Source organism: Callospermophilus lateralis, chromosome 2 (genome assembly GCF_048772815.1).
Source record: "Callospermophilus lateralis isolate mCalLat2 chromosome 2, mCalLat2.hap1, whole genome shotgun sequence".
Lineage (NCBI taxonomy): Eukaryota > Metazoa > Chordata > Mammalia > Rodentia > Sciuridae > Callospermophilus > Callospermophilus lateralis.
This window is the reverse complement of record NC_135306.1, coordinates 206730579-206753906: the sequence shown is the minus strand read 5'-3', so window position 1 is coordinate 206753906 and position 23328 is coordinate 206730579. Positions and strand designations below refer to the sequence as shown.

The 23328-nt window shown below is 42.6% G+C and overlaps 1 protein-coding gene across 3 annotated transcripts in view; it reads left to right on the top strand.

Annotated features, from left to right (window-relative positions):
* Chka (choline kinase alpha) overlaps nt 1-23328 on the top strand; it is a 58104-nt gene that overhangs the window by 21137 nt on the left and 13639 nt on the right. Inside the window, exons 2-5 of one of the 3 annotated variants that reach the window (XM_076847706.1) lie at nt 441-552; nt 11936-11965; nt 12914-12967; nt 20396-20509. In XM_076847706.1, coding sequence (XP_076703821.1) covers nt 441-552; nt 11936-11965; nt 12914-12967; nt 20396-20509 — 310 coding nt within the window. The remainder of the gene's footprint in view (nt 1-440; nt 553-11935; nt 11966-12913; nt 12968-20395; nt 20510-23328) is intronic. The other 2 variants (XM_076847704.1, XM_076847705.1) reach the window with 2 other exon arrangements.

Genomic DNA, 23328 nt, shown 5'->3' with positions numbered 1-23328 from the left:
GCATTTTAAACTTGTGATTATGGAAATAAAAATGAAAATCTTGGATTCTAGAAGAATATGATCTTGTGATTATGGAAATAAAAATGAAAATCTTGGATTCTAGAAGAATATGATCTGGGAAGTTCCCCCATTCCTAGTGCTGAGGAGGTTCCTCTTTGGCCCTTTTCATTCTCTAGTACACACTGGCAATTTTTAAAAACCTCTGCCTAAGTTTACTGTAGAAAAGCAGATTGGGAATTTGCCCATTTTTAGTGTGACTTGTGGACTTAATCTGAAAGCTATAAATTCACCAGTCCTGTTCCTTCCAAGTGTTCTGAGAGGGTGGTCAGGATGCCACAAGCGCAGTTCCTGTGTGGGCTGACTTTTCATCTGTGTTCATCCAAGAGTGACTTTGCTCACCTTCACAGTGTGGATGTTTACTGTCCTCTGATTTCTGACAGAGGTGGCCTCAGCAACATGCTGTTCCAGTGCTCCTTACCCGACACCATGGCCACGGTTGGCGACGAGCCTCGGAAAGTGCTCCTGCGGCTGTATGGGGCAATTCTGCAGATGGTGAGTGTGGGCAGCTTGGGCGGGGCCTCTGGACGCTTCAATCCTCTTTCTAGAGATGTTAATGGTGTACTATAGACATTTAAGTATATTGCTTTTATTTTAGTTGGTCTGTATGACTTGGTATATTGTTTACATCGTAAGTTAATTCTTATTTTTATCTAATATTTATTAGTCAAACAGATATTCTCAGTGTTATATCTAGAGAATATATGTTGGTGAAACCTTTAAAAAGTGCTGATGTTTCTTGGATTTTCTACCCTGAAATTTTCAACTCAGACTTAGATTGTAAAATTCTAAGTGGAGAAGGTATGGTTTTTATAGCAAGATCAAAAAAAAAAAATGTTCTCTGAAATATGTATAATTAAGATGTCAATTAAAACATTTTAAAAAAGATTTTGGAGAATAGCCTCAGTTAACAAAGTATGATCTCAGTGAAGCTGAATTTATTAACTACTTCTCTGAGATTTCTTTAAAACTTTGAATGATAAATTTATAATCTTCCTAAATTTTTATGCTAGTCAAATTTAGTTTTCATGTAAGTTGAATTGTCTTATCCAGTTAGAGGATATTTCAAATGCCCAGACCTTTTTGTTTTTGCTATTTCACTAACCACACGTGGAAAGAAACATTAGGTTGCTGTATTTGTATGATAGGATCTTGATACCCATTGTGATCTTCGAAAAGATCCATTTTTATCTTCAGAACAGAATAGTTTTTTGACTAAAATTTTTAAAAGACCAGTCTTTTCAACTCAACGTAAAAAAAAAACAGATTTTATCTGTGATATTTGATTATATATATTATATACTTAGTAAAGTTAAAATTGACAATCTAGATGTTAATTTGTTAAAAATTGTCATAATGTGAATGAGTCCTATCATTGGATACTTTGTCCTTGACTCTGTCCAGCTGGGAAAGTGGTTAATGTCTAAAAGTACTAGGAACATGTTAGCCTGTTTGGAGGTACACAGCTGCTCCATGCATACCTCAGAACATCTGCAGTCCCGAAACTAGTATGGAGCAGGAGCCACAGCTGGAGCCACCTTAAAACACTGACCCTCCATTGAAGATCTTAAGGAGCAAAATCCTTGTGTCTATTGTGTAGCTTGCTTTTTAATTTAATCAAATTGCAGTTGATTATAGAGCCATTTTCCAAATAATTGATGTCCTTTAGCTCTGTTAATGTTAAAAGACTTAATGAAATCAGTTTTTTTGAATTTTTCAAGGACTGTGTACATTCTGTAATAAGTCCCATTTCTGTTCTTCTGTATATTTTGCATTTAAGCAATGCTTTTAAAATACTTTAAAAAGTAGCTGCTGAGCTCAGTTTGGTGGATCATGCCTATAATCTCAGCTACTTGGAGGATTACAAATTCAAGGTCAGCGTGGGTAATTTAGTGAGAGCCTGTCTTAGAATAGAAAGGCTTGGGGTTATATAGCTCAGTGATAGAGCACCCGGGCTTCAGTTCCCAGTACCATAAATAAATAAATAAATAAATAGCTGCTGAAATTGCATGTGATATAAGATTGTTTAAATCTGATAAGACTTTCATTCCTATTTATATCTTAAAAGCCTTTTAAATGGGCACAGTGTGCTCTTCCATGTATAAGCTAGGAGTAAAGTTCTCTGTTATAGAGCACCGCTGAAATGATGGAAGCTATGGAATGTTCTGTATCTGTGTTGTCCAGTGTGCTTGTCAGTAGCCATATATCACTACCAAACACTGAAATATGGCAAGTGTGGCCCATGAGCTGAATTTTAAATTTTATTTGATTTTAATTAAGTTGAAATACTCACATGTGGTTGACTATTACCATTTTGGACAACCCAGCTCTGGAATGGGCTGGGTTACTACTATATGAGTGACCCTCTAAAAGCCAGCTGCAGCTTGGCAGTTAGCCTTTCCCCTAATGAAGATTCACTAGCAGTCGTTAATATTTCATCCTTTTTGGAATTTTAGCACTCTGGTAGTATTATCTTTTAGTAGTTAAGTACAAATAGAAGTGCTTAGAAATGAGAATTTATTTAAACAGAACTCTGTGTCTGTCTTCCTTCCACTCTCCCCTCCCCTCCCCTCCGTCCCCTTCCCCTCCTTTCCCCTCTCTTCCTCCTCCCTCCCTCCCTCCCTCCCTCCCTCCCTCCCTCCCTCTCTCTCCCCCTCTCTCTCTCTCTCTCTCTCTCTCCCTTCCCTCCTCTTCCCCCTCTCTTTTGAACCCAGGGGTCCTTTACCACTGAGCTGCGTTCCCATCTTTTTTTATTTTTTTAATTTTTAATCTTTGAGACAGGGTCTTGTTAAGTTGCTCAGGCTGGCCTGAAACTTGCAGTCCTCCTGCCTCAGCCTCCTGAGTAACTGGGATTACAGATGTGCACTCTCCTTATTTATTTTTAAGGTGAGAGGAGACTATTAAGTAACTCAGGAAAATAAATCTCAGAATGATTTGAACTGCTTAAAAGAAATTAATTCTTTCCAAACTAATAGCATGGAATATGTTTCACAAACCATTCTAGTTTCAGGGGCAGACACTCCTGTATTTAGCAAGTCAGTTATCTTTATATTAGGCAAACATTATATTAGTTTCTGTTCCTGAAGCTGCCTCTGCTTAGGAAGGTGGAGACCATGCTTGCAAGCATCTGGGTAGAAATGAGTGGTATCTAAGTGGATGAAGAGGCACACTTCCACAGTCTCATGCTTGACCTAAGACAGTAAATTCTTTTGTTTTGGTACCGGGAATGAACTCAGGGACACTGAGCCACATGAGCCACATCCCCAACCCTATTTTGTATTTTATTTAGAGACAGGATCTCACTGAGTTGCTTTAGTGCCTCACTTTTGCTGAGGCTGGCTTGTGGTCCTCCTGCCTCAGCCTCCTGAGCTGCTGGGATTACAGGCGTGGGCCCCCTCACCCGGCAGTAAACTCATTTTTGTTGGAAAAAACTTCCTGATCTGACCCTTAGTTCAAGTGTGCTCTTATGGTTGAAGTTTAAACATAGTAAAACCATGAGATCTACAACTTCGAATTGAAATATTTTTAGTCCTCAAACTCTGCAGGGTGTAAGAGGAACATTTGTTGCCAAAGAAGAACCTCAAATATTGGTGGTCGTTGTAGACGGTTGGTCATTGGGGTTGCTGTGACATGAGGGGAGGAATCACATTCAGAGACTCTGAAAAATGACTTCAGTAGAGAGAAGGAAGTAAGAAGTGAACTAGGCACAGCAGAAGTTGAGCCTCCCCAGCGCTGTGCCAGGAGCTGTACCGTGAATTTAAATTCCTTTTCAAAGGTTTTCAATTCAGTTTTTAAAAGTCTGTTATTTATTTATTTCTCCTGGGGCATGGGAGAATCAAATTGCTGTTTTATGTTCAACTTTTTGAAATAAACGTGGCACGTCACGGAGAGAAACATTTATGGTCTTCATTGAGGCCTTCATTCTTATCACAACAACAGCAACAAAAATTGCCAGAATTAATGGAAAATTGTTAATTGTTTAATTAACAGATGCAGAGCAAATGTGGAGCCCCAATAAATAAATAAATACCATTTCTTTAATAAACTTACAGGCTAGCAACAGAATTAAATGTGGTGTGATTCAGGTGATCTGCTTTCCTTCTTCTTCTTCTTTTTTTTTTTTAATATTCTTTTAGTTGTCAGTAGACCTTTATTTCATTTATTTATATGGGGTGCTGAGGACCGAACCCAGTACTTCACAAATGCTAGGCAAGCGCTCTGCCTCTGAGCCCCGGCCCCAGCCCCAGCCCCATGCTTTCCTTCTTTTTAACTGCACACACATCCTATGTCTGTATGTGTGTCCATGGAGGAGAGACTGGTGACTGCTTGGTGAGCTCTTTCAGTGCCATTGTGCCTTTAAAGGGGGTTCCAGTTCACCCTTTCCTTGAAGAATGTTAATTAAGGACTGCTGCTGCACATAATGATAGGCCTGTGTGTTTCCTCAGAATATTTTGCTGTTTTGCTTAATTATATGATAGACTAGTTTAGTTTAATATGTCCCTTCTTTCCCTTTCCCCTTCCTTGTTTTACACTTTTGAACTTTTTACCTCTGTGGGAATCAAATAGTATGTGGAAATAGTTCTCATGTTCTTTAATCAGTAATGATTTATTTATTTTTAATTTTAAAATGGTTTTAGATGAACACAATACCTTTATTTTATTTGTTTATTTATATGTGGTGCTGAGGATCGAACCCAGGGCCTCACATGTGCTAGGCAAGTGCTCTACCACTGAGCCACAACCCCAGCTTTCAGTAATGATTTATAAGTGACTTGGTTTAAAATAACTAGATGCTTCTCAGTTTTCTCCTATTTCTTCCTCTTGGTGTTGTGAGATATGTGATTTCCTTTATTTCCATAGTGACAGTGAAGTGACTGCTCTTTGATGCAGTTCTCTAAGGGTTAAGTACCAGAAAGCCAAGGTAAAACCTTGTGATTGACTTACAGCTCAATTTGTGTCCACAAACATCTGTCTCTTCCAGCCCCTAACTCTATACAAGATGAGACGTAAGCAAACTTGCTCACTATATCCTGTGGGTTTTTTTTTTTGTTGTTGTTTTTTGTTTTTTTAGTTTTAGAGACTTATGAAAAGTCCTGTGTTCAGCAAGGGCAGGAGCAGATCCTTTAGAAATCTGATCTGGAGAAGACCCAGCCTTATACCATTATCTATAGGTTTAATAAATGCTGGTTTGATCTTAATACATATCAGTATAATTTCATGTCTGTTTTCCATAGACTAGCTTCAGTTTTAGTGGAGGGAAAGGGATTTATCTTAACTGCATAGATGATGACAACCAGACTCAATTGTAATATGACTGTGACTAAAGTAAGATTGTTTTAGAAGTTTTGAGAAGTGAAGAGCCTTTGCCATTTTGGAAAGAGATGTAACTGCTAGATGAGAGCTTGAAACTCTAAAACTAGCTATAAATGTAACTTGATTTTTTTCCTTTCTGATACTGGGAAGGAACATGAGCTCTGCGACGTCCAGTAGCAGCCTTTTCACAGAAGCAAGTTTGGCTGATTACAAATAACCAGTTTGCTTATTTATCATGAATTGTGGAAGACACAAATGTCAGTACGTATTGTTCATTCATTGTAACCTGTGCCAGTTGGCGGAAGTCTCAGAGGAGTGCCTTGTCCCTTCCTCTGTCAGAACAGTGACTCTGTGTTAAGCCAGGTCCTTCTGTGCATGAACTGAGAGATTGGCCTCACCATTAAGAATGGTCTCAGAGGCATGAATGTTAATAATGCACATCAAAGATCTCTCTTAAGTGTTGTCTGGAAAAAATGTTTTTGTTTGTTTTTTGAGTAATAGAAGGCTAATATTAGTGCTTGTTTGAATACTAACCATAATGCAATTAAAGGCACCAAGGCACAACGCAGATATGTATTAGTGATTCTAAAGAGTGAAATTTGTGAGACTGTTCTTTTGAAGTCCAGAAAACAAAATATCCTCTTCCCTATTTTCTCTGAACTCATTTAATTCAATCCAATAAAATATGGACCAGCTTGTAGATAGTTACTGGCTACTGAGAAATAAACTGCTTAAAAATACTCCTGTGTGGAGCTGAAGCCACTCTCCCTGTAGACATGACCGCTGAGGCTCCTGGATGGGAGCTGACTTTTCCCATTGTCATGTTGCCATCATTTATGACTTCAAGTTGTTCTGTTTACTCTGCTTTTTAAAAACCCCCTGTACTCTGAGTTCGGTGTAATTGTATCTATTTCTAAGGTAGTCAAAACTTCCCTCAGAGTAAGACGTTTTTTTTTCTTTGCATTGTACACACCCCTTTGACCTACCTAGTGTTTCTTAGTTAATACTCTCCAGAGGTAGCTGCCAGTTACACCTGTGGTCCTTCTATACCTGCTTTGGTGCCTTCTTTTGATAACTTAATAAACCACAGACTATGTCTAGTTTTGACATATTCAAAGTGTCCTTGTCTTGCTGGTCTTAAATGTTTGGGATTTATAGCATGAAACCAATGCAGATTTCTGTTCCCCGGAACGATGGCTTGCCAGTGGCCTACCCCTCTGTGGGAAGGAATGTCTGTGTTGGGTGGAGTGAAGGGCGCTGGGGTAATGTACCACTTTAGCTGTATGTGCATGTGTTCTCTGCTGCAGGCTTGTCCATGCGATCGTGCCTGGAGCACTCTGGTTTCCAGGTGACAGACACGATTCACGGTATAGTATGAGACCTCTGAAGTTGGAGCATTCTCTACAGCTTTAATTTCTTTCTTTTAGTTCTTGGATTCAAGAAATGCTTTTTAAAGAGAAAATTGTAATGCTTGTTAAGTAGCACCAGCTACAATTTGTGCTGTGCTTAAAGAGGTACAGTGATAAAGATTTCAGAATGTTATATATTGATATATCACTTTTTAATTTTATTTTTTTGTCCAAGGCAAATCAGATCCCTTTCTTCTGTTTCCTCAGTAGAAAATGACAGACACTGAGTAATTCTAGACATTATTGAACTTGAGAATTTAATTGAGGTACTTCGGTTCTTCCTTCACATCTTTCAGCATTGTGGGAACACGCAGAGACACACACACACAGACACCCACACAGAGACACACACAAAGACACACACATACACAGACACACACATACAGACACATGTGCGTGCGTGCACATACACAGCAGTGTTTCTAGTAGTAGTGTAGTAGTTCGTTTGGTGAAAGTTAGCAAACTTTCTTTCCTTTTTCCTTATCAGTTAGTATGCTTTTTGTGGTCTTATCCGAGCTGGATGCCCATTTTCTTCATGAAGCTTAGCAGTGTTGACCTGACCCCACATGGAATATACCAGGCCAGAGAGGTCGCAGCTCACTTCCTGGAAAAGGGTTGTCTGCAGGTCAGCCCTTGGATGCCTATGTGGAAGTCCCAGCAGGCTTGGGTCAGCAGGTTGCCGCATCAGGCATGATTCTGAGAAGGTCCTCTAGTGGCCTTCTTGACCGGGCTTTTGCTCATCAGCTGCTGCCTTATGTGGCCTGGAGCCTTTTTGAGGTTCTGGTTTCTTATTCATATTCATCAGATCTTCCAGTTTGAAGTTGTTAATGTTCCAAAAGATCAGCTCATAGAACATTCCTTGGAAATGTGGGAGATTCTGTAGAGACTACCATCAAATATTAGAAGTCACTTTTCTATTTGCATAGTTGTGATTCATATGTGTTCATGAATGAATCACATAAGCTCCATTTTAGTTCACCATTTTTTTTTTTTTTTGTGGTGCTGGGGATCGAACCCAGGGTCTCAGACATGCTGGGCAAGCACAGAGAATACTGTAAGAAATTATAAAATCAATAAGTATAGGCTGTTTTCTTTCCTTCTTGTCCTTTTTTTTTTTTTTTTTTTTTTTTTTTAACAGTTGGGAGAAGGAAAGCCAAGGCCATGATAACATTCCGCATAACATTAGTGGGAAGAGTGGATCCCCTCGTGTGCACTCCTTGCCCCTCCTCATCTGAGGTGGACCAGATCTGCAGCAGCAGCAGGAATTAGGCCAGGGTTTGTTTATTAATTTTTAAAAAATTTTCAAATTTATTTTTTAGTTGTAGATGGACACCATACTATTTTTTATTTTATTTTATTTTGTATGTGGTACGGAGGATTGAACCCAGTGCCTCACGCATGCTAGACAAGTGCTCTACCACTGAGCCACAACCCCAGCCCCAAGGCCAGGGTTTATGACAGAACCTTCTCTTCTAGAGAGTAGAGCTTGATTGAATAAGCGGGTGGCTATTAGAAGCCTTCAAACTAATGGATCCCAGTGCTACTCCAGGATCACAGGTCACAGTGCCTGGCATTCAGAATGCAGCTTCCATCACTCTTGGAGGATTGATAGCTTGGGAGTTGTTGAGGCCTCAGCTCAGGAGGATGGTCCTGGGTTAGAGGAGAGGTAGATTGTTTTCCCAGCCAACCTTCACATGCTCTAGAAGTTGAGTTGGGCCAGCAGTTGAATTATTCAGTCATCCTTCCATGGGTCTCACAGCATTTTTGAAAACCCCACAATTTATGTTTTATGGAGAGTCTCTAAAAGAACTCCTAGCTAAATGATCCATGTAGCCCTCATGTGGTGGGGAAAGGGTGATGGAGAGAAGAGCATGTCCTAGGTGAGTGTTGTGTGGTCATGCCTCACTTCACTCCTGCAGCTACCATCGTGTGTGACATAGTGGTTATTTCCTTATTATGACATTGCCTATAATTGGCAGTGATTTGATGACTTAAATAGCATTCCCAGTTTATTGTGCTGGTTGATGATGTGTCATTCTTTGGGTCTGAGTTACCACTTTTCCCAGCCTGTCCCAGGAGCAGCTCATGCAATAGTGGATCTCTAAAGTCACTTTAAAAATGGCTCAAATAATTACGTGCTGCTCTTGCTGATTTATTTATATTCACTCACCCACATCTAAGGAAAATTGATGTGTTGCTTTGTTTAATCTCACAAATGGGGTTTTATTATAGTCATAAACCCTCTTTATTATTAATAGAAGAATCTTTTATTAAGAACTTAGGCAGCTAGGTGCAATGGTGTATGCCTGTAATCCCAGCTGTTTGAGAGACTGAGACAGGAGCATTCCAAGTTTGAGGCCAGCCTTGGAAACTTAGTGAGACCCTATCTCAAAAAATTGAAAAGGATGGGGTGTAATTCAATGGAGAGCATTCCTGGATTTAATCTGGCATTGTGAGAAAAAAGAAAGAAAAATAAGAAATGATTTTATTTCTGCTGGTGCCTAAAGATCTTGGATTTCTCAGCCTCCAGAACTCTGAGAAATAAATTTCTGTGGTTTATAAAGGAAAAAAAAAGAAGAAGAAGAAGAAGAAGAGAGAAAGCCAGTGACAGGATAGCTTTGTCTTTTTTTAAAATTTATGTGACAATTCACCTATTTCAGGTTTATAATTCAGAAGTTCTCAGTATATTGATAAAATTGGGTATTTTTAAACATTTTCAAGATGTTTCAATTTCTTTTTTTTTAATATTTATTTTTTAGTTGTAGTTGGACACAATACCTTTATTTATGTGGTGTTGAGGTTCGAACCCAGGGCACACACATGCTAGGCAAGTGCTCTACCGCTGAGCCACAACCCCAGTCCAAGATGTTTTAATTTCTTAGGTCTTGAAATTTCTGTTTATTTTCAAAAAAGTGCTTTATTCTGAGTAATTTCAGATCAGTTCAGAAGAAGGCAGAAGAGTGATAAGCCCCAGGTGCCCGTTATCCATTTCTCCTGGAGGACAGCCTTCTTGCATCTTTTCATCTATTTCCCCAGGGTTATTTTGAAGCAGGTGCCAGCATTAAATCATTTCTTCGGTAAATATTTCCGTCTATATCTATACAAGATCATGTTTTAAAAATGACTTATATAATGTTCACATAAAAAAAATTAGGACTGGGGCGTTGGCTCAGTGGTTAGAGCTTGAGTTTAGCATGAGCAAGGCTGGGTTTGATCCCTTGCAGAATACACACATACACACACACACCACACACACACACAGCATTATTTAATGTTAAAAAACCAATGTCTAAATTCTAATAAGTGTAAAACATTTTAGTATTCTAACTTATAAAATAAAATTTTTATTAATTTGCAAGTTAGGAGAGTTTAAAGTCATACTAAATATTCATACAATATATCTTAATATCTACTTCAAATAAATTTTTACCACTGAGGTAAAATTCCACAAGTCCCAAAATATATTTTTCTTCCATCTTCCTGGACAGGATCCTCTGACCTCTCTTTTGGCCAAGTGAGTGGGTCTTTGCCTGGCTCATCTAGGAGCAGGCCTCCGCTCACCTCTCCACAGTTGTTTCCCTGGTTTGAGGTTTCTTGGGCCTGCTCTTCTTGGTTATAGCTGAAGGGCACCTGTGCATTCTGTACTGAGGAAACAGAACATGGGGTTGATACTGCAGAAGTCCATCTTGCCTTTGCGATGGTGCTCTTATTACTGAATAAGTCATGCAGCCATTGGGGTGGGATGGGACTTCTGGGGGTGGGAAAAAAATGAATGAAATTTACCTCCACTTCTGATGATAACATGTTAAAAAGGAGTGGTCTTGGAACTTTGTAAGGGATTGTTAGCCAGTTTGTAACCTGGGATGAGGCGACTTGCTTTTGAGAGCACCATTTAACAGGGAAAAGGACTTCTGTTAGCTAAATAATCCATTAACTGTATCTCCCTAAGAAGATACAGTTAGAGCAATAACAACATAGGAATAACCATAGTTGTTTAGAATTTTGTGCAGGTCAAATCCCGTTACAACAAAATTTAGTAATATATGCAAATGTTACAACAAAATTTAGTAATATATCCAAATTCCTTATTTGTCTTAAAAGCTTTTCATACAAAGTGTTAGTATGTAATATGTCTGATTATAGAATTTAGGCTTGGGGTATGAGCAAGGCTGGGTTTGATCCCTTGCAGAACACACACAAAGGTATAGCTCCGGGGGAGAGCATTGGCCTAGCATGTGCGAGGCTCTGGATTTAAACCCCAATCCAGACAACTCTGTTCTTAGCTTTCCTTGGAGAAAAAAGCATGAGGCCTTTTTAAGGGCATTTCAGCCCCATTCAGTGTTCTAATTAACACTGTGTCTAGTTTCCCCACTACTGGGAATGTGGATGTGAACTTGCATGGTGCTGGGTTGCTCCTTGGAGCTGTTTGCCTTGTGTTTCACGGTGCCGGTGCCAGAGTGTTCCTTGATTCACTTAGACCAGAGCATAGCAAGCATCAGAATTTGCTTGGTACTTTCAGGGTAGACAGACAATCAAAGGTGAAGTCCCTGTTCTTCAGGAACTTACAGGCCGCCCAGGAGAGATCACGGAGGTGTAAGTCTAAGGGAACAGTGCAGCCGAGGGAGCACCCTGCAGTTAAAGGAGGGAGTAGAACTTCATGATAGCCAGTGGCTCCTCCTCAGTTTATCTCGTCATCCATTGACCCCCCTCAGCAGATGGATAATGGCATTTTTATAATATTTTGATTTTTTACGGTGTTCACTGTAACGGGATTTAACCTGTCGCATCTTTTCATCAGAGAAATGCAGATTACACAAATGAAAACATCATATATCTTCATTGTACTTTCTGTACTTTGTACCAAATGTACTTTAAGCATATGTTCCAGATGTTAGTGAATATGTATAAGTTCAAGCATTAGAAAGCCTTTAGCAGATAGCTTTATGAACATGGATGTTTGTTTACTTTTATACTGAGTAAGATAAACATGTACTGTTTATACATAACAAGCATTAAGATGTCTGTGGAATGCTATTCCGTGTATGATGGGAGAGAGTGGTTGCTGTAAGTCACAAGGATTTTGAATGCTGCTAGAGTAGCTGGTGTTGCTTAACGTGGCATTTTTTTCCTGTCCACACTTTCCACCCTTGGTACAGGTGTTTTTGATAAAGCTGTGGAATGGAAAGGTATGTTTTCATGGGATGTTCAAGATCTCTTACCTTAAGTTACCAACCTCTTCTTTTAAAGAGGTTTCCTTTATAGGACTCCTCTTGGGTCTGGCTTACACGCAGACTTTAAATATAACATAATTTTAGAGGCAATAGAGTATGAAATTTTGACATTACCCTTAAGTTTCTTACTTTACTTTCCCCGTCCCTCATTTAAGGTTCTATGAGGGTTTAAAGCACTTGGGGTGGGGGGCTTGCTTTGAAGACACATGCTTTGTGCCATGAAGAAAGAATGTAGCCTCAGAGCTGCTTATGGAAGTTGGTGATCTAGTATGTTGTTAATATTGCCAATAATTTGCAATTTCATTGAGGAAAGTAATGTAAGAGTAACCTTAATATATTAGTATATAAGATAACTTTAGGGACTTTGTGAACTTCACCCTGTCCTCTTTTTGCTGGAGCTGTGACCAGCTGCACCAACAGGGTTAGTCTAGGGGAGTGCCAGGTGTCCTGCCTGCACAGTGCTTTCTTCTCTTATCCATGCTCTGTGCTAACCACAGCCATCTGTGGGTGGATTGATACCCCATTCCTTGCGGTTGACTTGAAAGAACCCCATAACTAAATTGGCGAGAGCCTTGGCCTGCACTTTTCTTTAGAAGGCTCAATTGGAGACTTTCCTCTAACAATGAAATTGTGAAAGGTCTGCGGGACAGCCATGAGATGCCCAGTTCTTTGGTCTCAGTGGCACATCCCTTTTCTTGTAAATAGATAAAGCACTTTCCAAGGCATTGGTACTAGTGCTGGGGCTGCTGGTGCCTGTAGACTACGCCGGTCCCACAGCGGGCTGAGAAGCCCTTGTTAAAGATCTGTGGTGTTCGTAAGCCCTACTGTTCTGGTGGTTGCAGAGTTAGTGTCTGCTCAGTATTCTCCATCTCACCGGAAGTGTTTGCTTTTTCTCATTCATAGAGGTCCTGTAATAAAGAGGGATCCGAACAAGCTCAGAAAGAAAATGAATTTCAAGTAAGTAATTCAGTCTGTTCTGCACCTGCATGAGAGGTGAACCGGTGTCAGCCAACCTCGCTGCGCTGCAGTTCTGTAGGGCCTCTTCACTGCCCTTGGAAACACCCTCACCTGTCCTCCTTAGGGGAGAGCTCTTGGTGTATTGGGAGCCACCTCACTGAGACTAAGTAAGCAGTGGGGGTTCCTGGCCCCTCTTGAGGGTGCAGATGGTGGAAGTTTGATGTCTTTATGGCAGCATTTTCTACATGAGTGTCCGGGGTGCAGAGAGGTGGAGGATTGGGGTGACATTTGTGTGTAATGCTATGATGTGGAGGCAGCTGGCTTCCACTGCTGCAGTGTGTCTCACCCCTTTTTTTCGTTCCCATGCTTCCCATTAGGGAAGCTGGTCAGTGCCCAGTTATTTTAGTGGTCACTCCATTTTCTGGGGAAACAGCAGACTTTGTTCCAGGCAGAAAAGGTCCCTAGACTCAAGAGACTGTGAGCTAAGCTGTGTCCCCCCCTGCCCTGCCGCCGCCGGCGCCGCCCCCCCCCCCCCCCCCCATCTAATGAAATACATGCAAGCAGTGGGTTTGAGATTGTCACCACATGGAGTGTGGAGGCTTAGAAGTATGGAGTCTGGGGTGAGGATCTCAATACCTGGAGTGAAGTGTTTTTTTGTGTTGTTCTTTTTTTTGTTTTTTAATTATTTTTGGTGGTGCTGGAAATTGAACCCAGGGTCTTATGCTCTACCACTGAGCTACACCCCCATTCCATAAAAGTGCCTTTTAAATGCTGTCTTCCATATATGTAGACTTATCATGAAGGGGGCATGTGTGTGCACAAGAAGGGGGTCAGCATGACATGATCTTCCATCTGCCCTGAGATTCTAAACTTCTGCAGGTGGGGGGGTCTTGCTGCTTCTCACTGTCTCTTTGCTGCTTGTAGTAGGGCGCTGGTTGCAGGGAACCTCTCAGGCACATCCACCCCACCTGCTGGTATGCATGCACTTGCTTGTCTCCTGGACTGTCAATCCAGGGCCTCCTCTTCCTCCTCAGGGCCTATTGGAAAACCTCAGGGAGTGTGATTTTGCATGTGATTCTTTGAGGAGAAGGCAGGTGGTTGGCAGTAAGTGTGGAGCAGTTGATTTTGTTTCCTTATGGAGCCCCTTTGAGTCACCCATCCTGGCTTGCAGAACCCCTTTACTGAACATTCATCCAGAGCCTCACTGTCCCACAGGACCTTCGCTCATGGCCCTAGGGGCATCTATCACCTCTCAAGTGCTTCTGTGCCACAGGTGGAGCTGGTGTCTTCCTGTTCGTCCTCTTCCCTGCTTCTAACCATTTCTCCTCCATCAGGAACCCCTGTCCCTTTGAGGCTCATGCTTTGTGCTGTCAGTCCTCCCCTATGGTAGCTCTTGTCTCTGGGCTTGCCCATTACTGTGTTGGAGACCCCAGTCCACAGCTCAGTTTGAATCCATTCTGGTTCTTGCCATCATTCTCTGGCCTCTGCATTCTGACCTCCTCATCCCTAACGGTCTTTCCTTCTGTTCCTCCTGTTATTTGCTCCCCTGGGAAACTGTGTCTCTTATGGCAGGCCAGCTTCAGTAGCCTGCCTGGGTACCTCTGCAGCTATCTGGCTGCCATCAAATCTCCGTTCCAGAGGGTGGGTAGCAACTACCCTCTCACTCCCCACCAGCCCTCTAGTCTTCTCATCTGTCCTGCCCAGCTGAGCACCCAGCTCTGCTGCCACATGTCTTGCCTTCCACGTGTTCTCAACTTTCTCCTCATGCTTCCTGTCACGTGCTCCTCTAAACCCCGACCCTGCTGAGCCCAGCTACTGCCACTCCTTCTCTGTGCAGTGTCCAGGCAGCCAGGGCTGCTAGAGAAGAGCCACACAGTTGGGAGGGTGGTCTGGTTCCAGGGCTGTGGTGCCCAACCTCAGGGGTGCATCACTGCCTGGGTCCTGCTCAGGGTCTCCAGGAGGTTAGGCTCTGCTTCTGTATCTGGGAGGTCTGTTCCAGAGCTGGGTCCTTTGGACCTCTCCGTTTCAGAAAATAGAACCTGGTTCTTTGATGACTGCCAATCTCTTGTCCCTCATCTGTCCACCATAAGCCCTCTGCATTGGCACTTTTCACTGACTGTTGCTACTAAAGGGTGTTTGTGCCCCACACTTGACCTCCTTTCTTATTTGGACCTGACTTCCCCATTCACTGTCCCCTTCACTTCCTGGTAACAGGGCTATCAGTGGTGGTGCCCTGCCTGCTCCCACCATTTATGCTGTTGTTCCTGACAAGATTTCTCTTTCCTTTTTAAAAATATATATTTTGATTTTTCTTTATTTTTATTGGGTGGGGTTTATGTTGCTGTTTTAGTCCTGAAGGGTGGAAGCCAGAGCCCTGGGAATGTAGCCCCCAGCAAGTTTTCTTGAGACAGAATCTGTTGTCTCTGCTTTCTTACTTCCCAATCTCCTTTTTTCAGAAAAGAGATTTGGAACAAATAATAAACATAGTACAGAGAGTTCCCAGGCTTCCCCGAGGTTCTCATTTTACACAGCCACAGTACGGTGATCGAAACCGGGTCCTTGAGTCTGCTGCAGTAGTACTAACCAAACGCAGACCTTATTGGAATTTCAGAAGATTTTTCCCTGATGTTTCTTTTGTTCTATCCCATCCCAGGGTTTAGTCAGAATCCCAACGTTGCATTCGGTGGTTTCTGCTTGTTCTTTTTCAGCCTATACCAGTTCTTCTTACTTATTTACAGTCTTGATACTTGTGAAGAATGCCTGTCAGTTACTGTGGAGAATATCCCCTCAGTCTTGACCCCCTTCTTCCTCGTACTTGGAATGAGGTCATACAGAACTTTGGTGACATCTTCTCCAGAGGCTCATGTGCCATCATTCTTATTCCTGGGTATCAAGTGTTTTGAATAAATGACCCAGTGTAGATGAAGTGAGAGTCCATTTAAACCCCTTGCTTCTGTCCCCTTCAACTCCTTCCTCACTCCTAGTCACCCCTTCTGACATCATCACTCTCAACTTCCACGTTGCCAGATCCAGTGTCCTCTTTCCTCTCTTCCTGTTTGACCCTTAGTACCATTTGACACAGAGCTCCACCCCCTCCTCCATGATGGCAGGTGTCTCACCTCCTTTGCCAGCACCCCCTGCCTCATTCCTCTTCCTGCTACCCAAATTTAAATCAGTGGATGGAGTGGCGGGTCGTGTGACCCTCTAATGGAGTATAAAATGTATGCATTAATTTTTTTTTTTTGAGCTGTCAGCCTTGCTGTGTTGCCCAGGCTGGCCTTTAAGTCTCTTGGGCTCAAGTGATCCTCCTGCCTCAGCCTACCACATAGCTGGGGCTCTAAGGTGTTACAGCACCATGCCTGGCTTCTTGGCTTTTTGAAATGAAATAGAGTAGAGAATATTAGGAAGCTTGCCCTGTTGTGAGGGCGTGTTGCTGTGTGTAACATCTGGTGTGTGTGGAGGTCAATGTGTGGAGGCCTTTTGCACCGCGGGGACAGTCAGTTTGGAAGCCATTGCCCTAAATGTTGGGAGTTCTCAGTCCTAGCACTCGTTCCTCCTCTTTTGTGCCTAGGTGAGCTTGTCTAGTACAGTGAGTTTTGTTTTTAGTTTTTGCTTTATTTTTGGTACCAGGGATTGAACCCAGGGGCACTCAAGTACTGAGCCACATTCCTAGCCCCTTTTTTAAAAAAATTTTTTATTTTGAGACAGGCTCTCGCTAAGTTGCAGAGACTGGCTTTGAACTTGCGATCTTCCTGCCTCAGCCTCCTGAGCCACTGGGATTACAGGTGTGTGCCACCGCGCCTGGCCCTTTCTTATTTTTTGAGACAGGTTCTCACCAAGTTGTCCAAAATGGTCTTGAGCTCACTCCCAAGTAACTGGGATTACAGGCATGCCCAACTAGAACTTGGCACTCAGTTCTTCAACCCAGGTTTTTCCCAAGCCCAGCCCTCTCTGCAAGGTGCTCCTGTCCCGCTTCTATCCCCTGATTCCCGTCCCACCTATACTCTCCCCTTCCCCATCCCCTTCCTTGAGTACACCAGACTCCCCTGCCTGAGAGCTGCTCATGGTTCCCCCTCACCTTTTGGGACTCCGTAGACCTAGCTGTCCTGTCCCAACACCTTTCTGTCCCTCTTGTTGCAGTGAGCCTGTCTGTGGTCATGTTCACTCATTTGTCTGCCCTCTCTAGAACGTAAGCTCTGCAGGCACAGACCCAATGGTATTGCTCTTTGTGCTCCTGGTTACTTGGCACAGTGCCAGGTACACATTCATCAATGTGCTGGGGTAAATGTGTGAATGAATCTTTTTTGGGGGGAGGGTACTGGGGGTTGAACCCAGGGGTGTTTAACCACTGAGCCACATCCTAGTCCTTTTTTTACATTTTATTTTATTTTTTAGTTTTAGGTGGACACAATATCTTTATTTTTTATTTTTATGTGGTGTTGAGGATCGAACCCAGCGCCCCGCGCATGCCAGGTGAGCGCGCTACTGCTTGAACCACATCCCCAGCCTATTTTTACATTTTATTTAGAGACGAGGTCTTGCTAGTGTGGTGAGGGTGGCTTTGAACACACGATTCTCCTGCCTGTCTCCTGAGCCGCTGGGATCATGGCTAGCCCAGGGTGTGACACGAAGGTGTGGACTGAGTCGTGCCTGTTGGCCCACTCACTCGCTCTCAGTAGCCTGCGGGAAGGGCCTGGAGACCAGTGACTCAGAGGGACCACAGGCACCCTCCCAGCCACTGCCCTTCTCGCTCATGTCTGGTCTTTTTTTTTTTTTTTTTTTAATTTTTTAGTTGTAGTTGGACATAATACCTTTATTTTTATTTGTTTTTATTTTTTATGTGGTGCTGAGGATCGAACCCAGTACCTCGCATGTGCTAGGCGAGCGCTCTACTGCTGAGCCACAACCCCAGCTCCCATGTCCGGTCTTTTGTCCATTGTCTCTGTCCATAGATCCTGCCCTCTACACACTGTCCCCACCCCTCCTGATGGGTACAAATACCAAATTGTGGGATTCCATGAGAACCAAGCTTTGTTTACACTTTCAGAACAGCAGGAAGAGAACTGGGAGGTTCTTTAAGTCTTTGCTCATCTTCTCAGCACAATTTCTGGGCATGCATTGATTCAGCCAGCACTGAAGCAGAGTCTGGGCAGTGTGTCAGTCCAGGTCCCACGACAGTGCTGCCCTGTGTAAGTAATGTCAACCATGATGTGTAGCATTCTGAGCCTACCGAGGTGTCAATCTACCTGTGGCTCCATTTCAAATTTTCAGGGATATTTCAGGTTGGATATATATGTGTTGGATGTATAGTTCCCACCATAATATCCTTCATCATGATTACTTTATCATTTTTTAAAAAATATTTATTTTTTAGTTGGCCACAATATCTTTATTTTTATGTGGTGCTGAGGATCGAACCCAGGGCCTTGCATGTGCTAGGCGAGTGCTCTACTGCTGAGCCACAACAGCCCTACTTATCATTTTGACAAAAAGTTGGGCTGGGCTGATGGCATGTGCCTGTAATCCCAGTGGCTTGGGAGGCTGAGGCTGGAGGGTCACAGGTTCAAAGCCAGCCTCAGCCACTTAGCAAGGCTCTAAGCAAGTTAGTGAGACCCTGTCTCAAAATAAAGAAATGAGAAAAGGATAGGGATGCGGCTCTGTGGTTAGGTGTCCTTGGGTTCAATCCCTGGTACAAAAACAAAGGTGGGGGAGTGGAAAACACATTAAATTCTGACAAAATTCTGGATACCTAGACAAAAGAAGTCCTAATTCTACTCTCGGAAGTGATTGGAGAGTTAGAATTTCGTGGGAGAGTCTACAGATGGCAAAGGGTTACGAAGACTCACCAATGGCAGATCGCCTGCTCTGGGAGCCAAGGCCAGATCCTCTTGTCCTACAGTGCCCAGGTTCTGTTTGCTTTTGCATTTTATACAGTGTGGGAGGTGCCCGCAGTCCCCAGGACATCAGGGTGCACTGCCCACAGCAGCAGTTGAGCAGATATGGAAGCAGAGGCCACTTTGCAAGCCTTGGGGTGAGCTTCCTTGGAGAGTTTCTCCAGTGCTGGACTTGAGGTCAGACAGGGCCCAGAGTGACTGTGCCTTCTGGTCAAGTGTGCTGTGAGGATCCGTGAATGATGGGGATTAGGTATTTTGCCAACTAGAGAGACTGGTATTGTCTGTCTTTAAGGGTTTAAGCAATAAAACCTATTTGATCAAATCTTGCTCTAAAATCTGTTAATTTGATCAAATCAGTGCTCTATCAATGTTGTTCAGTACAAACAACTATAAATTAATAAAATGAATAATGAAGATTGAGCCTCACAAGGTGATGGTTATACCATTATTGGGGGGGATTACTTACCAAGAATTCCACTTTGCCCACACAGGGTAGAAGTGACTGACTCTTTGTGGTCTAATGTCTTTTGGAAGTAGCCTTTCTTTTTTGTTAGCTTCTCACTGTAGCATTCTGTCACTGCCTAAGGAACTTGTCTTCTTAGTTTCTCAGCTTGTTTTTGTAACGTGAGTGCTTAAACAGTGTTCTCTGGGCTCATGTTCCCCCATAGCACACTCAGGAAGAGATGAACCAGAATCATCTGCATATACCTGCTGGCTCCTTTCCTTAATCAGGTCAGCTTAGAAACTTCAGTCAGGACCCTAGGAATCTCTATTTGTGCAAGGTCCTTAGGAGACTTGGGATTCCGGGTTGGAGGGACTCTTCCCCATTCTCCACACTCAAGATGGAAACTCTCAAGCTGAATTTTACTTTTGAAGGGGAAAAAGACTAAAGAATGAGTTTGAAATGAGACAAAAGGAAGAATTTTGAAGGCAGAATGATTCTGGATCCCACATGACTCACAGAACTGCATGCAGGCTTCCTAGAGCATTTAGCAAGAAGACCAACATCAGAGGAGGAGCAGGTTGGGAAGAGGGCTGAGGCTAGAAACCCAGTCTGTGCTTTGCACCAAACAACCGCACACCCCAGACCTAAATCAGGAATTCTCAAACTTATTTGGTCCACAGAGCAGTTTAGAAGTCAGAAGGCCTTTGGATCATGTGCTTCCCTGGGACTGTCTGGCACAAAGCAATTCAGCCCTCATCAGAGTGCACAGTGGTGTGTACTTTGCTCAGAGGCCAAGGGCGAGACTCATATCAGTTGTGAATTAAATAGAAGCCATGAAATCTCAATAGATGTTTTCTATTTTTGGACCAGTGACCTAAATCAAACTTGAATTTTGAATCTCATGTAGTATAATGCTTGCAAGCATGGGTCCTACAAATGCCAGGACCTATTCCTTCATATTTATCCTGGGGTGATAATGGTGCCAGTCCCTGTTTCATCATAGTGGGAGGAGAGGAGGGTGCTGCTCGTGAGATGCCTGGCATAGAGCAGGCACTCAGTAAACACCTGGTTTGTTGCCCTCTGTTCTAGGGGGCCGAGGCTATGGTTCTGGAGAGCGTTATGTTTGCCATTCTCGCAGAGAGGTCACTTGGGCCAAAACTCTATGGCATCTTTCCCCAAGGCCGATTGGAGCAGTTCATTCCGGTAAGATGTGTGTGCGTGAATGGTCAGTTGATGTGAGCTGCAAACAGAGGTGGACTCCATGTCTCAGCATGGAGAGAACCTGATGCTATGGCTTGAAGTAAGTGATTTTGTGACCTTTTATTAAACTGGATTAGAAAATATATATAGACACACAGATTTTTTTTTTTGTTGTTTGTTTGTTTTGTTTTTGGTATATCAGAACCTGTTTCTTTCCTACAAAGACATGGTCATTCAAATTAAAGGTATATGTGAGAGTCACCTTTGCATCATCCCGTAAGCTTTCCCCTTTCTCTTAATCCTTCTCACCTTCTGAGGCCTTCTTTGGCACCAGGAGTAAACCCAGGGTGCTTAACCACTGAACCACATCCCCAATCTCTTTTTTTATTTATTTTGAGACAGGGTCTTGCTAAGTTGCTGAGGCTGGCTTTGAACTTGTGATCCTCCTGCCTCAGCCTCCTGAGCTGTTGGAATCACAGTTGTGTGCCATTGCACCTGGCCTGGGGCCTTCTTTTAGAAATTCCTGGTGGAGCATCTGGGCTCCCAGCACACCTGTCACGTCTCCTTTCCCTTGTCTCCAATGTCTTCCCTTCACTTTGGCTTTTCCCTGTTAGGGTTTCTCCTGCCCTGTCCTTCTGCTCCCAGGTGCTGAGAGGTTCAGAGGCCTTACTCAAATCCTCTATTTCCAAGTAGTCAGGATTATTTTCCATTTCTTGTTGTCTTAAAGCTTTTTTGGTTATTGTTTTTAAGTTGTAAATGGACAACAGTACCTTTATTTAATTAATTAACTTTTAAATTTGGTATCAGGATTGAACCCAGGGGCACTTAAACACGGAGTAATTTATATATGTTAAAGATGGGGTCTCACAGCAACAGAACACAGGTTGTGGCATCTGTGGAATTGATTGCAAGATCCTAGAAAATTTTGCACACTTTGTACATATCACCTACTACATGGTGGAGTTTTTTTGTTTGTTTTTTGTGATGCTGGGGATTGAAACTGAGCTACTCCCCAGAACTCCTTTTTATTTTTTTATTTTGAGACAGGGTCTTACTGAATTGAGACTGGTCTCAAATTTGTGTTTCTCATGCCTCAGTCTCCTGAGTAGCTGGGAGTACAGGTGTGGCCACCCTGCTCAGCCCGACAGCTTTATCTTATTCTTCTTCTAAGTTTACATATTGTTTGCTTAGTTCAGTTTTTTTGTTTTGTTTTGTTTTAATTTTGAAACAAGTTCTGGTTAAATTGCCCAGGCTGGTTTCACAATTGTGATTGTCCTGCCTCAGCTTCCTAAGTAGCTGGGATTATAGGTCTGCGCCACTGTATCTTACTTACCATAGTGGGTTTGTCTTTTTTTAAATGTACTGGAGATTGAATCCAAGTTGCTTTACCTCTGAGCTACATCCTTAGTCTTTTGTTTTTTGTTTTTTGTTTTTTTTAGAGACAGGGTCTCACTAAATTGCTGAGGGCCTTGCTAAGTTGCTCAGGCTGTCACCAAACTTTCGATCCTCCTGCCTCAGCCTCCCAGTTGCTGAGATTACTGGTGTGTGTCATCATGCCTGTTGAGATTTTTAAAATTTCTGTTAAAATTCTAGGTTGAACCACATAAAACTGCCAGTAGTAGACTGTTTTTGACCCACAGATATGTCAATTTTATTTGATTCAGACTAATATCATACATCATTTTTAGGGGCTGGGGATGTGGCTCAAGCTGTAGCTCGCTCGCCTGGCATGTGTACGGCCCGGGTTCAATCCTCAGCACCACATACAGACAAAGATGTTGTGACTGAAAAAAAAAAAAAAAAAAAAAATATTAAATTTCTCTCTCTTTTTAAAAAAAAAAATACATCATTTTTAGTTTTACTCTTGGCCACTGCATTGGATTTTTTTTTTTTTTTGGGGGGGGTGGTTCTGCGGATTGAACTCAGGGGTACTCGGCCACTGAGCCACATCCCCAGCCCTATTTTGTATTTTATTTAGACACAGGGTCTCACTGAGTTGCTTAGTGCCTCGTAGTTGCTGAGGCTGGCTTTGAACTTGTGATCCTCCTGCCTCTGCCTTCTGAGCAGCTGGGATTATAGGCATGTGCCACCTTGCCTGCCTACTGCATTAGATTTGAGGATTCTGTCCTTTTTGATTTCTGTAGCTGTCTTTCAAAGGCTCATGTGAAATTAATGACTCCTAAGAATAATAGTCTCCATTTCCCTTTCTGACTTTTGAGGAAGGAACAGATACTGAGATTTGGCCATCTTTTTATTTTTATTTTTTTAAGAGAGAGAGAGAATCTTTAATATTTATTTTTTAGTTTTCGGCAGACACAACATCTTTGTTTGTATGTGGTGCTGAGGATCGAACCTGGGCCGCATGCATGCCAGGTGAGCGCGCTACCGCTTGTGCCACATCCCCTGTCCAGATTTGTCCATCTTTGAGGAGATTAATTTTTTAAACATTTAAAAAATATTTTTGTAGTTGTAGATGGACAGAATGCCTTTATTTTATTTGTTTATTTTTATGTAGTGCTGAGGATGGAGCCCAGGGCCTCACATGTGCTAGGCAAACGCTCTATACTGAGCTGCAGCCCCAGCCTGAGCAGGTTAACTTTAAATTGTCCACAGCACCAAACAAATTACAGCCACGTGCTGCATAGCACTTTAGTCAACAGTGGACTACGTGTATGACAGTGGTCCCAGGAGATTATGGTGGCATGGAAGGATTTTTTTTTGCTGTGTGGCATTGTGTCAGAGTTGAGCACTCTACACTCTACACATTTGTGGTGATGCTGAAGTGAACACTGTGCTAGCAGTCACATTGAATATACTTTTAT